The sequence below is a fragment of the Hemiscyllium ocellatum genome, chromosome X, assembly GCF_020745735.1.
Source record: "Hemiscyllium ocellatum isolate sHemOce1 chromosome X, sHemOce1.pat.X.cur, whole genome shotgun sequence".
Lineage (NCBI taxonomy): Eukaryota > Metazoa > Chordata > Chondrichthyes > Orectolobiformes > Hemiscylliidae > Hemiscyllium > Hemiscyllium ocellatum.
In genome coordinates this window covers 4,946,761-4,964,848 of record NC_083453.1, presented here as the reverse complement: position 1 = coordinate 4,964,848, position 18,088 = coordinate 4,946,761, and the positions used below count along the sequence as shown (strand labels likewise).

General features: G+C 47.4%; 1 protein-coding gene across 2 annotated transcripts in view; it reads left to right on the top strand.

Moving 5' to 3' along the window:
- The window catches only part of LOC132805703 (beta-1,4 N-acetylgalactosaminyltransferase 1-like), a 187,528-nt gene extending 169,919 nt beyond the window's left edge, over positions 1-17,609 (top strand). For both annotated transcript variants that reach the window (XM_060820895.1, XM_060820894.1), the window contains exons 9-11: positions 7,424-7,564; positions 9,152-9,389; positions 10,244-17,609. In XM_060820895.1, coding sequence (XP_060676878.1) covers positions 7,424-7,564; positions 9,152-9,389; positions 10,244-10,461 — 597 coding nt within the window. In that variant the 3' untranslated portion in view covers positions 10,462-17,609. The remainder of the gene's footprint in view (positions 1-7,423; positions 7,565-9,151; positions 9,390-10,243) is intronic.
- Positions 17,610-18,088: the final 479 nt, after the last annotated feature.

Sequence of the window (18,088 nt, the reverse complement as noted above, 5' to 3'; positions counted from 1 at the left end):
GAACAGGCCCTTCTGCCCTCCAAGCCTGTGCTGACACATGTTGCCCTTCCATACTAAAACTGTCTTCACCTACAGGATCCCTATCCCTCTACTCCCTTCCTATTCATGTATTTGTCCAGGTGCTTCCTGAATGCTGCTATTGTGTCTGCTTCCACCACCTCCTGTAGCAGGGTGTTCCAGGCACTCACCACCCTTTATGTGAAAAACCTGCCTCACACATCTCTTTTCAATTCCCTTCCTCACACCTTGAACCTGTGTCCCCTAGTAACTGACCCCTCCACCCTGGGGAAATGCCTCATGCTCCTCACTCTATCCCCCATGCCATTCACAATCTTATAAACGTCGATCAGGTTCCTCCTCAACCTCCTGCATTCCAGTGAAAACAAACCCAGTCTATCCAACCTTTCTTCCTAGCTAAAATCCCCCTTACCAGGCAACATCCTGGTAAACCGTTTCTCTACCCTCTCCAGAACATCCACATCCTTCTGGTTATGTGGTGACCAGAACTGGACACAATATTCCAAGTGTGGCCTAACTAAAGTTCTATAATGCTGCAGCAGAACTTGTCTGTCCTTATACTCAATGCCCCTTCCAATGAAGGGGAGCATGCCATCGGCCTTTGTTACTCCCTTATCTCCCTGCGCTGTGACCTTCAGGGAGCTGTGGACCTGCACCCCCAGACCCATCTGCATATCAATCCTCCTGAGGGTCCTGCCATTCACTGTATCATTTCCCCCTGTACCTGACCTTCCAAAATCCAGCACCTCACACCTTTTTTTTTTAGATTAGACTTACAGTGTGGAAACAGGCCCTTCGGCCCAACAAGTCCACACCGACCCGCCGAAGCGAAACCCACCCATACCCCTACATTTACCCCTTACCTAACACTACGGGCAATTTAGCATGGCCAATTCACCTGACCCGCACATCTTTGGACTGTGGGAGGAAACCGGAGCACCCGGAGGAAACCCACGCAGACACGGGGAGAACATGCAAACTCCACACAGTCAGTCACCTGAGTCGGGAATTGAACCCGGGTCTCAGGTGCTGTGAGGCAGCAGTGCTAACCACTGTGCCACCGTGCCGCCTGTCGGGATTAAGCTCCATCTGCCATTTTTCAGTCCATGCCTCCACCTGATCTATATCCTGCTGTATCCTCTGACAATCCTCCTCACTATCCACAACTCCACCAATCTTTGTATCGTCCACAAACTTACTAATTAAACCAGCCAGGTTTTTATAGAACAGAGTCCCTACAGTGTGGAAACAGGCCCATCAGCCCAACAAGTCCACATCGACCCTCCAAAGGCTCACCCACCCAGACCCATTCCCCTATCGTATTACCATACATTTACCCCTGACTAATGCACCTAGCCTACACATCCCTGAGCACTATGGGCAACTTAGTATGACCAATTAATTTAACCTGCACATCTTTGGATTGTGGGAGTAAACCGGAACACCCGCAGGAAACCCACGTAGACACAGGGACAATGTGGAAACCTCACATGGACAGTTGCCTAAGACTGGAATCGAACCCAGGTCCCTGGCACTGTGAGGCAGAAGTGCTAACCACTGAGCCACCGTTTCTCCAAGTCATTAATGCAGACCACAAACAGCAGAGATCCCAGCGCTGATCCCTGTGGAACACCACTGGTCAGAGACCTCCATTCCGAAAAGCATCCTTCCCCCGCTACCCTGTGTCTCTGATGACCATGCCAGTTCTGTACCCATCTTGCCAGCTCACCCCGATACCATGTGACATCACTTTTTATACCAGTCTGCCAGGAGGGGCCTTGTCACAGGCTTTACTGAAGACCACGTGAACAGCATTAACCGCTCTTCCCTCATCGATCATCTTTGTCACCTCCTCAAAAAACTCAATCAAGTCAGTGAGGCACAACCTCCCCTGCACGACACCATGCTGTTTGTCACTAATAAGAATGTACAAGAGTGTGGGGGAGGCAGGGTCACTCGAGGGGTTAGGGTCTGGAATGTACTGTCTGAGATTGTGGGGGGAGGCAGGGTCACTCGAGGGGTTAGGGTCTGGAATGTACTGTCTGAGAGTGTGGGGGGGAGGCAGGTTCACCTGAGGCTTTCAAAAGACCATTGGGTCATTACCTAAATTGGTACCGTTTGAGGAGTGAACAGGGTCTGGCACATTCTGAATTGCCCATTCATCAGCCAGCATGGAGATGATGGGCTGGATGGCCTCTGTCTATGCTGAAAGCATGCTCTGAGTGTATGAACTGCCACAGCATGTCCTGTTGCTGACTTTATTCATTTGAGTCAAAAATGTGGCTGCTGTCTGTCTGTGAAAACAGCCTGTGAATGCTTGAGCACTGCTGTCAATCTGCCAAGGCTCTTTGAGCTCTTTTCTCGCTTTCACAGACACGGTCCAGCCTGAAATCCTTCCCTCATACTTCAGCAAACCTTTCCTTTTGTCTTAATTGCCTCTATTTTCCTGAAACTGCTATGGTCAGTGCGCACTGACTAAGAAGAACATCATGATTACGACTGAGGCCGAGCTGTAGGATGAAGGCCTGAATTGCTGAAGGGTACACCTCAGAAGGCCAAGGTGCTAAGAAAAGGTGGAGTGGGGGACTCTTAATTATGGCATTAATGTTCAAAAAAAGGATGACCTTCTTTCAGGCAAACAGGATACAGAAACCATTTGGTCAGAGATGAAAACCAATAAAGGCCAGAGGTCACGATTAGATTACTTACAGTGTGGAAACAGGCCCTTCGGCCCAACAAGTCCACACCGACCCGCCGAAGCGCAACCCACCCATACCCCCACATTTACGGGCAATTTAGCATGGCCAATTCACCTGACCCGCACATCTTTGGACTGTGGGAGGAAACCGGAGCACCTGGAGGAAACCCACACAGACACGGGGAGAACGTGCAAACTCCACACAGTCAGTCGCCTGAGTCGGGAATTGAACCCGGGTCTCAGGCGCTGTGAGGCAGCAGTGCTAACCACTGTGCCACCGTGCCACCCAGATCACTTGAGGAGTGGTGTACAAGCCCCCTAACAGTCGCCATATCACAGTAAAATAACGTAAAAGAAGGGGGAGAGGATTGGGTCTGGGATTTATTTTCATATTTAAATAAGTGGAATTATCAGGGCGCGAAAACAGAACTGGCTGAAGTGAACCAGTTGAAGGGAGAGGTTAACCGAGATGCACTGGCAGACATTTAAGAAGATATTCTAGAATACACAAAATAGATACATTGCAATGAGTAACCCACCATTTGTGGTTAACTAGAAATGTTAAAGAAAGTCTCAAACTTAAGGAAAAAGCATATGATTATGGAAAGGTCGGTGGTAAGTCAGATGATTGGACAGAATGTAAAAGACAGCAATAATATCAAGTACTAGAGAGAGCTAGCCAGAAATATAAATACAGATGCGAGGGGTTTATGTAGTTTAGAGTTAGGAAAGTGAGCACTGGTCCAATGCAGAGGGAGTCTGACGACTTAACGCCAGAAACTAAGGAGATGACAGATGGGAATTTTGAATCAGTCTTCAATACACAGGATCTAAGTAACATCCCAAAAGTAACAAATCCGAATAAATCAGGAAATGGAAAGGAAGGGAGAAAATCTGAGAAGTTATCATCACAGGGGAAGTGGCACTGAGTGAATTGATGGAGCTGTGAGCTGAGTGGGTCCTGATGGACTTCAGTCTGAAATCTTACAGAATGACCTAGTGATATAGTTGGTAGGTGATGCATTGGTAGTCATTTTCCAAAAAAGAAGCTCACTTGATTCAGGGACGATTCACATTAGATTGGAAGATAGCTAAAAAAAAACTCCTTTAAGGGAGGTAGACTGAAAGGCAAGTTAGCTTAACATCTGTAATAGGTTAAATGTTAGAAGCTACTATTAAAGATGTTATAATAGGGCACTTGGATAAGTTCAAGGTAATCAGGCAGAGCTGACATGGTTTCATAAAGAGGAATTTGTAGAATCCCTACAGTGTGGAAGCAGGCTGTTCTGCCCATCGAGTCCACACCGACCCTTCAAAGAGCAACCCATCCAAGACCCTACCTTATCACCCTGCAGTTCCCATGGCTAACCCACCCAGCCTGCACATCCCTGGACAATTTAGTACGGCCTATCCACCTAATCTGCACATCTTTGGACTGTGGGAGGAAACCCCCACAGACACGGGGCAAATGTGCAAACTCCACACAGACAGTCACCCAAGGGTGGAATTGAACCTGGGTCCCTGTTGCTAGGAGGCAGCAGTGCCAACCACTGTGCTGTCCCAATTGTTTAGACCAAGCTATTGGAATTCTTTGAGGAGGTTACGTACCGTAGCTAATGGGAAGCCAGTGGATGCATTGTATTTAGATTTCCAGACGGCATTTGATCAAGTGTCACACCAAAGGTTATTGAGAAAAATAAGAGGTCATGGTGTAAGGTGTAATATTTTGGCATGGATAACTGATTGACAGGCTAACGGGATATAGACAACAGGAACAAATGGGTCTTTATCAGGCTGGCAGGATGTCCCCAGTGGTGTGCCACAGGAGTTGGTGCTGGGGATTCAACCCTTCACAACTAAACAAAGGTATTCCATTCGCTGATGCTACAAAGACAGGTAGGAAGGGAAGATGTGAAACCGAAACAAGGTGGTTACAAAAAGGTATAGGAAGGGCAAGTGAGTGGGCAAATATGTGACAAATGGCAGACAATATTGGCAGGAAGAATAAAAAAGGCTATTATCTAAATGGTGAGAGATTGCAGAACTCTGAGATGCAGACCGATCTGAGTATTCTCGTGCATAAACTACAGAAGGTTAGTCCACAGGCATATCAGGAAAGGTCATAGAATGCTACAGTTTATTGTGAGGGGAATTGGACACGAGTAGGGAGGTTATGCTCCAGTTATACAGGACACTGGTGAGACTACATAGAATCCTGACAGTGTGGAACCAGGCCATTTGGCTCAACAAGTCCACACTGACCCTCCAAAGAATAGCCCACACAGACCCATTCCCATTCCCTTACCCTACATTTACCCCGACTAATGGACCTAACCTACACATCCCTGGACACTATGGGCTCGTCAGGTCACCACTCCCTTCGTGACTCCCTCGTCAGGTCCACAACCCCCACCAACCCAACCTCCACTCCCGGCACCTTCCCCTGCAACCGCAGGAAATGTAAAACTTGCGCCCACACCTCCTCCCTTACCTCTCTCCAAGGCCCCAAGGGATCCTTCCATATCCGCCACAAATTCACCTGCACCTCCACACACATCATCTATTGCATCCGCTGCACCCGATGTGGCCTCCTCCATATTGGGGAGACAGGCTGCCTACTTGCGGAACGCTTCAGGGAACACCTCTGGGACGCTCGAACCAACCAACCCAACCACCCCGTGGCTCAACACTTTAACTCTCCCTCCCACTCCACCGAGGACATGCAGGTCCTTGGACTCCTCCATCGCCAGAACATAACAACACGACGGTTGGAGGAAGAGCGCCTCATCTTCCGCCTGGGAACCCTCCAACCACAAGGGATGAACTCCGATTTCTCCAGTTTCCTCATTTCCCCTCCCCCCACCTTGTCTCAGTCGATTCCCTTGAACTCAGCACCGCCCTCCTAACCTGCAATCTTCTTCCTGACCTCTCCGCCCCCACCCCACTCCGGCCTATCACCCTCACCTTGACCTTCTTCCAACTATCACATCTCCATCGCCCCTCCCCCAAGTCCCTCCTCCCTATCTTTTATCTTAGTCTGCTGGACACACTTTCCTTATTCCTGATGAAGGGCTTATGCCCGAAATGTCGAATTTCCTGTTCCTTGGATGCTGCCTGACCTGCTGCGCTTTAACCAGCAACACATTTTCAGCAGCGACATTTTAGCATGGCCAATCCACCCTAACCTGCACATCCCTGGGCACTATGGGACAATTTAGCACGGCCAATCCACCCTAACCTGCACATCCCTGGGCACTATGGGACAATTTAGCATGGCCAATCCACCCTAACCTGCACATCCCTGGGCACTATGGGACAATTTAGCATGGCCAATCCCATCCTAACCTGCACATCCCTGGGCACTATGGGACAATTTAGCATGGCCAATCCCATCCTAACCTGCACATCCCTGGACACTATGCGACAATTTAGCATGGCCAATCCACCCTAACCTGCACATCCCTGGGCACTATGGGACAATTTAACATGGCCAATCCCACCCTAACCTGCACATCCCTGGGCACTATGGGACAATTTAGCATGGCCAATCCACCCTAACCTACACATCCCTGGGCACTATAGGACAATTTAGCATGGCCAATCCTCCCTAATCTGCACATCCCTGGGCACTATGGGACAATTTAGCATGGCCAATCCACCCTAACCTGCACATCCCTGGGCATTATGGGACAATTTAGCATGGCCAATCCTCCCTAACCTGCACATCCCCGGGCACTATGGGACAATTTAGCATAGCCGATCCACCCTAACCTGCACATCCCTGGGCACTATGGGACAATTTAGCATGGCCAATCCACCCTAACCTGCACATCCCTGGGCACTATGGGACAATTTAGCATGGCCAATCCACCCTAACCTGCACATCCCTGGGCACTATAGGACAATTTAGCATGGCCAATCCTCCCTAACCTGCACATCCCTGGGCACTATGGGACAATTTAGCATGGCCAATCCACCCTAACCTGCACATCCCTGGGCATTATGGGACAATTTAGCATGGCCAATCCTCCCTAACCTGCACATCCCTGGGTACTATGGGACAATTTAGCATGGCCAATCCACCCTAACCTGCACATCCCTGGGCACTATGGGACAATTTAGCATGGCCAATCCTCCCTAACCTGCACATCCCCGGGCACTATGGGACAATTTAGCATGGCCAATCCACCCTAACCTGCACATCCCTGGGGCACTATGGGACAATTTAGCATGGCCAATCCTCCCTAACCTGCACATCTTTGGACTGTGAGAGGAACCCACACAGACATGGGGAGAATGTGCAACCTCCACACAGATAGGAGCACTGTGTACAGGATTAATCACTTTATTTAAGAAAGGATAGAAAGGCATTGGAGGCAGTTGAGACCAATACTTAGCCTAGAATAAGGAAAGGTTGGACAGGTTCAGCTTGTATCCACTGGAGTTCAGAAAAGCAAGATATTTATTTTCTCTTGTGAAACAAAGTAAAATTGGGGTCGTTATTTACAACTAAGGGGGTCTCCCATTTGAAACAGAAATGAGGCCATTATTTTTCTCTCAGATGTTTGAGTGTGTTCGGAATTCCAGAAATGGAGGTGCAAGCAGTGTCTTTGAATAATTTGAAGGCAGAGACAGACTCTGGTTAAGTGAGGGGGTGGTCAGTATCTCATTGCTGTTGCTTCAATTCATCGTTGCTTATCTCCCCAGGGCTGGTTTGCTGGGCGGAACTTGGCAGTCTCCCAGGTCAGAACAAAGTATCTGCTCTGGGTCGACGATGACTTCATCTTCGCTGCAGACACCAAGCTGGAGAAAATGGTGGACATTCTTGAGAAAACGACACTGGATATAGTGAGCTCAATCCCCTTGTGTCAAACAATAGCCACATCACAAGAGAGACTGCCTCTTGACAGCTTCCAATTTATGTTGAAACATAGAAAATAGGAGCAGGAGTAGACCATTTGGCCCTTCGAACTTGTTCCTCCCTTTCAATACAACCATATCTGATCATCCAACTCAGTTCCCAGTTCCCACTTTCTCCCCCATACCTTTTGATCCCTTTAGCTCTAAGAACTATATTTGACACCTTCTTGAAAACATTCAATATTTTGGCTTCAACTGCTTTCTGTGGTAGAGAATTCCACAGGCTTCTCACTCTTTGGTGAAGACATTTCTCCTCAGCTCAGTCTGAAATGGCCTCCCCCCCCCCCCCCCCCCCCCCCCCGCCGTCTCCTTAAACTGCAACCCCCTGGTTCTGGACTCCTCCCACCATTGGGAACATCCTTCCTGTGTTTACCCTGTTCAGTCCTGATAGCATTTTATAGGTTTTTATTAGATCTCCCCTCGTTCTGAACTCCAGTGAATATAGTCCTAACTGATTCAGTCTGTCTTTATACATCAGCCCTGCCATCCCAGGAATCAGTCTGGGAAACCTTTGCTGTACTCCCTCCATCACCAGAACACCCTTCCTCAGATAAGGAGACCCACACTGCACACAATACCCCAGGTGTGGTCTCACCAAGGCCCTGTCCAACTGCAGCAAGACATCCCTGCTCCTGTACTCGAACCCTCTCACTATCCCATTGACCTTCGCCACCTCCTGCTGCCCCCTGCAGGCTGACTTACAGTGACTGGTGTACAAGGGGACCCCGGGCTCACTGCACTCCCCCCTTTCCCAACCTCTCGCCATTCAGAGAACAATCCACCTTCCTGGTTTTGCTACTACAGTGTCCGATAATGTACATTGTCCGATAATGTTAGCAGACCCTTTGGAATTGTACGCTCACATTCCGTCACTTGGTGAAGTGTACAGACAGAGAAAACCTGTGCTTTTGATTGTTCTCACTCTACTCCATTTCCACTGTGGAGCCCATGCTGATAACATGGCTTCAAAATCGCCCTTTCGTACCTAAGGACTGAATGCAGGAGCAGGCCATTCCGCCCCTCGAGCCTGCTGTGCCATTTCTGACAATCATGGCTGATCTCATCTTGGCCTTGACTCCACTTTACTGCCCGCTCTCCATCACCCTTCAACCCATTAAAAATCTGTGTGTCTCCACCCCAGCAACCTCTGCACTCTGGGGGAATGAATGACCCTTTCTGAGCAGTAAGTCCTCCTCAGCTCTGTTTTCAATCTGATATTCCTGAGCTCACCAGCCCTCACTGGTACAGTTGCAGCAACACTTCTTTTATACTCCGCTCCTTCAGCTGTTAAACTTCCAGGTGCCTTCCTGCTGTACCTGCGATCCCTCTGCACCAAAGCACTCTTAAGTCTCTGTCCATTGGAATAATAAGTTGCCTTTCCATTCCTCTGACCACCGTTATCCGCGTTAAACTGCAGCTGCCAAATTGTGGCCCCTTGGCCTAACCTATCCATATCCATTTGTAAATCTCTGACTTTGGCACTGCAACGTAGAGCTGTTTTTCGATCTGTTCCAGGTCGGAGGCTCAGTGCGAGAGGTGACAACATACTCAGCCACGTTTCTCCACAAACTCAGTGTGCAAGCTGGCGGGAAGGAGGGAGACTGCCTTAGAATTCGCCCAGGATACTACCACGCTGTGGAAGGCTTCCCTAACTGTGTCGTCACAGATGCTGTCATCAACTTCTTCCTCGCCCGAACGGAAAAGTTGCAGCAAGTTGGATTTGATCCACATTTAACAAGACAGGGACATTTAGGTGAGTGAAGGCCGATTTGTGCTTTCAGGCCCTCAGTGAATTGTTAGCTGATGGCATTGAAGTGAAAACATATCGGAGAAACCATCCCACCCCCCCACCCTCGGCAGATTAAGAATGAGGCCTGGCCTAATTTTCGGGGCCAGACTGCCACCCCAGCTCTCTAAAGAAGGATGTTATTAAACTGGAAAGGGCGAAAGAAAGAGTTTTGAGGGTGAGAGCTACAGGGAGAGGTTGAATAGGCTGATGCTTTTTCCCCTGGACCGTCGGAGGCTGAGGGGTGACCTTATAGAGGTTTGTAAAGTCATGAGGGGCATGGATAGGATAAATAGACAAAGTCTTTTTCCTGGGATAGGGGAGTCCAGAACTAGATGGCATAGGTTTAGGGTGAGAGGGGAAAGATATAAAAGAGACCTAAGGGGTCTTTTCACGCAGAGGGTGGTACGTGTGTGTGGAATGGGCTGCCAGAGGAAGTGGTAGAGGCGGGTACAGTTATAAGATTTAACACAAAGGGGAAAGTTTACAGGGATATGGGGCAAAAGCAGGCAAGTGAGAATGGCCTGGATTCAAACCAAGGGAGTGGGCAAATGCCCGCTTTGGGTCACAGGCTTGATGTGAGCGAATCTCGTTCTGCTTTCATACCACCCGTGTCGCCTCCCCCTCTCTCCCACCGACCCTTCTTCCCTACTTTCACAGGGGCAGGGTGGGGGGGGGGGGAAACATGATCAAGATCCATGACCCAATCAGACACCATGTTGTGAATGGCCTGGGTTCAGACTATGAGAATGGACGCAAGTCCAAGTTCAGACCGTCGCTTGCCTGACCAGCTGCTTTGCCTCTTTTCTCTTTCGCTCCAGAATTCTTTGTGGACGGTTTGGGACAACTCCATGTTGGCTCCTGCAGTGATGTCATGATTGATCACGCCTCAAAAATCACCATGCCTTGGACAAAGAAAACTCAAAACGAGATACTTTACCAAAAATTGCGTTACATCCAGGCTTCGGAGACAGACAGCAACTTACAGAATAAACTTTTTTATTTCAAAAACCGACTTAAATGCATCAGGAGCAGCTGAGGGGCTGCTGTTTAGACCACTTTTAAATGCAAATAACTTGAGTGATCAGGTCTGCAACAATTGGTTTACCTCAGTTCTACTTAAGACCTGCACCTCAGATTCTGAAATCAGTCTTTCTTCAAAAATCCTGGAACTCCTCGACTTTGCTTGAGATCTCCAACAAACTGTTGCTTCAAGATGGATCTTGTCTTCCCTCCTGCTGTTTCCAAACTGGACCACGTCCTGCAACTTTAGGCCCTTGATTTTGACTTCTCAGCTTAAATCAACCGTAGTTGTCTGTTTAAAAGAAACAGAGATTGCTGGAAAAGCTTATCAGGTCTGGCAGTATCTGTGCAGAGAAATCCGAGTTTACGCTTCACGCTTAGCTCTGATTTCTCTCTGCAGATGCTGCCAGACCTGCCGAGCTTTTCCAGCGATTTCTATTTCGGATTTCCAGCAACCGCAGTTCTTTTGGTTTATGTTTATGTGATTATCTGTTGCACTGCGATTGCAATCATGCTGTATTCCTTTCTAGGTCTGTAATGAGGTGCGTTTTTAAATTATGAATAGTAAATTGAAAGAAATTCCAGCAACACGTGGAAACAAGCATGGTTGAACATCAAGCCCGAATAATAATCACTGTTTTGTGTTTTGTGCTGACACACAAAAATTCCTCAAGCCGTGTATCTTCAGGAAGTTACCAACCTGGTTATGTTTTCTCAAGGGCACCAATCAGCAGGATAGCCAGCTGAATTTTTTGCTTATGGGTATAGGGTGCATCTGGTTGGGACACCCTTCAGAAGAGCAGTGCAGACTCGATGGGCTGAAGGGCCTCTTTCTGGCTAGTGCTATTCACCTTTTTAAGACTCCACTCCCGCCAGTGAAATCCCTACATCTAGGTACCTCAGCACGCAGCCCAAAGGAGAAAAGAGTCACGTTTGTTTTTTCCCTCTGCAGGAATAGGAAGTAAAAGCAGCAATTGAAAACAGAGACAGTGCAGGTGAAACCCAGCAGGTATGGCAGTACCTGTGGACCGAACTTCAGCCTGGAAGTTTCGAGTTCAGCATTACAGTTCTTCAGAACTGAGGAGAGGTGGAAGAGCGCTGGGTTTTCTGCTGTTAAAAAGGGTAAGCTGAAGAAGAGGGCAGGTCAGGGAATGGCTCAAAGAGATTGGCAATCAAAGGCGTCATAGAATGTGAGACAAGGGCAGGACTTAGACACTTAAAAGCAGGGCCCTGGGTAGTGTTGTAGAAAAGAGAGACCTTCGGGTGCAGGTACATAGTTTGTATCACATATAGACAGGGGGGTTAAGAAGGTGTGTAGCATGCTTGCCTTCATTGCTCAGTCCTTTTGAGTGTAGGAGTTGGGACATCATGTTGTGGTTGTACAGGACATTGGTGAGGCCCCTTCTGGAGAACTGTGTCCAGTTCTGGTCGTCCTGCTACAGGAAGGATATTATTACGCTGGAGAGGGTTCAGAAAAAAAATTACCAAGATATTGCCAGGATGGAGGGTTTTGAGTTGTAAAGGAAGGCTGGGAGTTTTTTTCACCGGAGCATAGGAGGTTGAGAGGTGACTCTATAGAGGTTTATAAAATCATGAGGGATATGGGTGGCAGGTGTCTTTTCCCTAGAGTGGGGGAATTTCCAAGACTAGGGAACATATTTAAGGTGAGAGGAGAAAGAGTTAAAAAAGATATGGGCAATTTTTTTACACAGAGAGTGGTGGATGTGGGTATAGTTCCAACGTTTAAAAGACATTTGGATAAATGCAGGAATAGGAAAGATTTGAAGGATATGAGCCAGGAGCAGGGACTTGTTTAGTTTAGAATGAGGGTCGGCATGGACTGGTTGGACTGAAGGGTCTGTTGACTCTATGCTGTATGACTCTATGACAGTAAAGATGAGCTCTGACTGAAAGCAGAGAGGGGCATAAATTTCAAAATGGTGCTTTGGGTCTGAAGTTGTTGAACTTCATGTTGAGTCCTGAAAGTTGTAACATGCCTGAGATGTTGTTCCTTGAGTTTGCATTGAGCTTTGTTGGAACACTGTAGGAAGTCCAGATGGAGATGTTAGCCATAAGACACAGGAGCAGAAATTAGGCCATTCAGCCCATCCAGTCTGCTCTACCATTCAATCATGGCTGATACGTTTCTCAACCTCATTCTTCCATTTTCTCCCTGTAACCTTTCATCTCCTTGACAATCAAGAACCTTAAGTATACTCAATGACCTGGCCTCCACAGCCTTCTGTGGCAATGATTCCCCACTCTCTGGCTGAAGAAGTTTCTCCTTATCTCCATTCTAAAAGACTGTGCCCTCTGGTCCTAGTCTCTCCTACCAATGGAACCATCTTCCCAACCTCCACTCTGTCCAGGCCATTCAGTATGCTCGCCTTGAGAGAGCAAGGTGGTTTATGGAAATAGCAACCAACTGGGAGGTCGGGGCCGTTCCAACGGCAGCAGATGTGTTCTGCAAAGTGGTCACCAAACCCACATTTGGCCTGACATTTGTGAAGGAGATCACACTGAGAGCAGCAAATGCCTTAGACTAGACTAAAAGGAGTACAAATGAAATTCTGCTTTCGCCGGAAGGTGCGTTTTGGGGCAGTGAGGAGGTGGCTAGGCGAGTGTTGCATCTTCTGTGATTTCAGAAGAGATTTACCAGGATGTTGAAGGGAATAGAGGGTTTGTGTTATAAGGATAGGCTGGGCCTTCTTTCCCTGGAGTATAGGAAGTTGAGGGGTGACCTTATTGAGGTTTATAAAATCATGAGGGGTACAGATAAGGTAAATGACAGGTGTCTTTTTCCGAGGGTGGGGTATTTGAGACTCGGGGGCATATTTTTAAGGTGAGAGATTTAAAAAAAACCTGAGGGCAATTATTTTACACAGAAAGTAGTTCATGTGTGGAATGAACTTCCTGAGGAAGTGGTGGGTGTGGGGACAGTTACAATGTTTAAAAGGCATTTGGATCAGGACATAAATAGGAAAGGTTTGGAGGGAGATGGGCCAAGGGCGGGCAGGTGGGACTGGTTTAGTTTGGGATTAGGGTTGGCATGGACTGGTTGGGCCCAAGGGTCTGTTTCCGTATGACTGGAGCAGGAGACAGCACAGTTGACCTTCAGAAGATCGGGTATGTATTAAACCCTTCCACAACCTCCTAAAAATACTTCCTTAATATGAAACATTTAACCTAAGTATTTTGCTTAAGATTGGAACTATTTCCACACTGATCAAGCCTTCATCTCCCACCTCTGTCCATACCAGCCCCTGTCCCACTGCTAAAAGTGATTATGCACTTGTTCAAGATTTCTCCATTCTAACTGAGCAAGCCGTTCCAAACTGAGGAGGAGCGCCTGAATGCTGATTTTGGAACTACACTTCCAGCAGCTGAAACCAAAAGAGTTGGAGTAATAATAATATCACCCAAAGGTCGTCCTGTCTCGTTCAACAGCGATGAGGGTTTGACCTGAGGGTTTCCACACCTCAGTGTCGAGAGTGTGGTGCTGGAAAAGCACAGCAGCTCATGCAGCATCCGAGGAGCAGGAGAATCACCGTTTTGGGCATCAGTGTAAGGTTGAGAAGGAGGGTCCTGCATGGTAACCTCACCTAGATGTGGGAATTGAAACCATGTTGTTGGTGTCTCCTCTGCTAACCTCAATTGCAATAGCACTGGCAGGTGGCTGCCATATCAGGATGAAGACATTTTGCTGAACTGGATGCCTTTTAAGTTTACCTCTTTCACATTACTCACTGGTGTTGAGAAGATCTGAGAGAGAAAGGCTGGTGGAGAGCTCAGAGCTCATGTTATTCCATTGCAACAGAAAGATGGTGGGAACTGGAGATTCTTATGCTGTGGAGATGGGGCAGTCATCAGGAAGTGTAAGGATTCACTTCTTCAAAAGACTCACCTAAGGACCGTGAAGAATCCCCCAAGATCTCTTCAGCGGTGGCTACGTTCACTGGACGATTTGCAATTGGAACTGCGAAGATTGAATCAGAAATCATCTCAAAATGAGATAACAGGGATGTCAACTTTAACACCTGACATTGTCAATCTCTTGGCTCTCATTTATCCTCATGTTTCAACACTGCTGAAGAACTTTACTGTGTAAACAGAGATTCCTGTTCACAATGCTCTGTTTCGAGTATGACTTCTTCAAAACTGCAAGGTGTTGGAAAATATTTCTTTTATACTGGTGAAGGAAAAGGGATTGTTAATGGAGGTGAAAAAGAAAAAGATGTAAAAATAGGTGTGAATTCTATGTTTATTTTTCTTTTCTGATGACGGACCACCGGACTTGAAATCTTAACTCTTATTTCTCTCTCCACAGATGGTGCCAGACCTGCTGAGTTCCTCCAGTAATTTCTGTGTTTTAGATTAGACTTACAGTGTGGAAACAGGCCCTTCGGCCCAACAAGTCCACACCGACCCGCCGAAGCGAAACCCACCCATACTCCTACATTTACCCCTTTACCTAACACTACGGGCAATTTAGCATGGCCAATTCACCTGACCCGCACATCTTTGGACTGTGGGAGGAAACCGGAGCACCCGGAGGAAACCCACGCTGACACGGGGAGAACGTGCAAACTCCACACAGTCAGTCGCCTGAGTCGGGAATTGAACCCAGGTCTCTGGCGCTGTGAGGCAGCAGTGCTAACCACTGTGCCACCGTGCCGCCCGTGCCGCACCGTGTCTCTCTTCCTCACCATTTGACTTTCTGAAATAGAACAGTCTCTCCTGTTTTACCTTGTTGCGTTCTTGAGGCAACTGAGTAACTTGCTTGGCCATTTCAGAGGGCATTTAAAGAGTTAGCCACATTGGCTGTGTGGGGCTGGGGGTCTGGAGTCACGTGTAGGCCAGACTGGGAAAAGATGTCAGATTTTCTTCCCTAGCTGCATTTTCCTAACCAATGATGATCACTACCTTGGTCATCATGATGGAGGCTAGCTTTATATCCCAGATTGATGGAGAATGTCAGTGTTATTACTTATTCTGAACGACACTGAGACTACTAAACCCTCCCTTTACTGAGGCCTTTAAAGCCAGTCAAGAGAGGAAACTCTTAGCTGATGAGCCTGAGCTGGGTTCAGTGTTAAAACAGTGTTACAGTTATTGCAACCATGATAAGTCCAATCACTGTTGCTGTCTAAAAATATATCTTAAGGGTCCGAAGTAATGAGAGAAAGTAGAGTTTTGGCTTGAAGCCAGGTTCTGAAGCAGAGGAAGAATGGAATGTTATTTTAATGTACAAGATCCAAAATTGTAATGCCCTCTAGGAACCAATAAAACAGTAAGGATAACCATCAGCAGGAACGCAGTCTTGTAATTTATCTTTTCTATGATCTCAATGTGGTCAAGGGCAAATTTACTGGCAGTTATTATGATCCCACAACCAGTCAATGTGTTGTGCAACATCTGATTTCAGAATTCAAAGTTCAACATTCACTTTCAAGGGTTTTAATAAAATGAGTATCAGTTTGGGAACAGACTGCATTAAGCCAGGCCCACTCAGCTCCTGATCTCATTCCAGTCTTGGATTGAACATGGAAAAAGACCTGAATTCCAGAGGGGAGGTGAGAGTGACAGCCCTTGACATCATTCGATCGAGTGTGGCATCAAGGAGCCCTCCCAAACCTGGAATCAATGGGTAGCAGGAGCTAAACCCGTTGCTGGTTGGAGTCACACTTACACATAGGAAGATGATTGTTGGAGGTCAGTCATCTCAGCTCCAGGCCATCTCTGCAGGAGTCCCTCAGGGTAGTGTCCTGGGCCCAACCATCTTCAGCTGCTTCATCAATGACCTTCCCTCCATCATAAGGTCAGAAGTGGGGGATGTATGCTGATGATTACACAATATCCAGCACGATTCGTGACTCCACAGACATTGAAGCAGTTCATGTTCAACTGCAACAAGATCTGGACAATATTCTGGCTTGGGCTGACAAGTGGCAAGTAACATTCACACCACAGATATGCCAGGTTATCACTATCTCCAATAATAGACAACCTAACTACTCCCCCTTGACATTCAATGGTGTTACCATCACTGAATCCCCCATCATCAACACTTTAGAGGTTACCATTGATCAGGAACTCAACTGGACCAGCCATACAAACACAGTGGCTACAAGAGCAGAGGAAAGATTAGGAATCCTGCAGCAAGTAACTCCCCTCCTGTCTCCCCAAAGCCTGTCCCACCATCTCCAAGGCACAAGTCAGGAGTGTGAGGGAATACTCCCCACTTGCCCCTGGATGGGGGCATCTCCAACAACACTCAAGAAGCTCCGCACCATCCAGGACAAAGCAGCCACTTGATTGGCCCCACATCCACAAACATCCCCTCCCTCCCCCAACCGACGCTCAGTAACAGCAGTGTGTACCATCTACAAGATGCACTGCAGGAATTCACCAAAGATCCTCAGGCAGCACCTTCCAAACCCACCATCACTTCCATCTAGAAGGACAAGGGCAGCAGATACATGGGAACACCACCCCCTGCAAGTTCCCCTCCAAGCCCCTCACCATCCTGACTTGGAAATATATCGCCGTCCCTTCAGTGTCACTGGGACAGAATCCTGGAATTTCCTCCCTCAGGGCATTGTGGGTCAACCCACAGCACATGGACTGCAGCGGTTCAAGATGGCAGCTCACCCCCCACCTTCTCAAAGGGGTAACTAGGGATGGGCCCAGCCAGTGATGTCCGCCTCCCCTGACTGAATAAAAGAAAGGTCCTGTTACTGTTAATGACACTCTTAAACAAGCACAACTGACCTGCTTACAATTCAAGGTGAATTGGGTAGTGCTCCTTTTAGCAGCAAAAAGGCATTGTGGGAAGCCTCAGGCAGCTGCTTAACTGTCGAACTCTGTTATTATCCTATTTATATAATCAGTAGGTCAGTTCATGTTCAAGGCACTGAATCATCTGACCAAACAAACCTGGAATAGGCCCTCCTGTGTATTTTTCTCGTTTCACATCCTTTTTATACACAAACCAGAAGACAGGCATTCAGTCAGTGTCAGACATATACAGATCCCTGAAGTAAAGACCTCCTTACTGCTGAAGACAGCTTTCTTTCTCATTTGACAAAGTCTGTTATTGAGGATGTGTCAAACTAATCTGAAGGAAATCCATCTTTCAATTCAGAATAAATCGTGATAAAATACTTCTGGCATAGATTGGATTATGTTTAGTATACTGCCTACTGTACTTAATAAACATAATTGGATCTCATAATTTGTGTTTGACTTATTAGCATCCCAGCAATAATTTTGCAGTGTTTGTAATCGTAACAATAACTTGCATTTATGTAGTGCCTTTAATCTCTAGAACGTCTAAAGCACTGAAGATTTGGCAACCCCAAATGACCTAAATAGACAGACAGGAGGCTGGAAGGGTTACACCCAAAACGTCGACTTCTCTACCTCCTGATGCTGCCTGGCTTGCTGTGTTCTTTCAGCCTCCTGCCTGTCTGTTTTGGATTCCAGCATCTGCAGTTCTTTCTGTCTCTAACCAAATGACCACCCTACCAATCTCATTGGTGAAACATCAATATCATTTAAAATAATTTCTGTGGTAGGAGGTGCTCACAAGAAATGGTTCTATCAGGCCTGCCTGGGTGTTGTGTGTGGCCCTATCAGGTGGC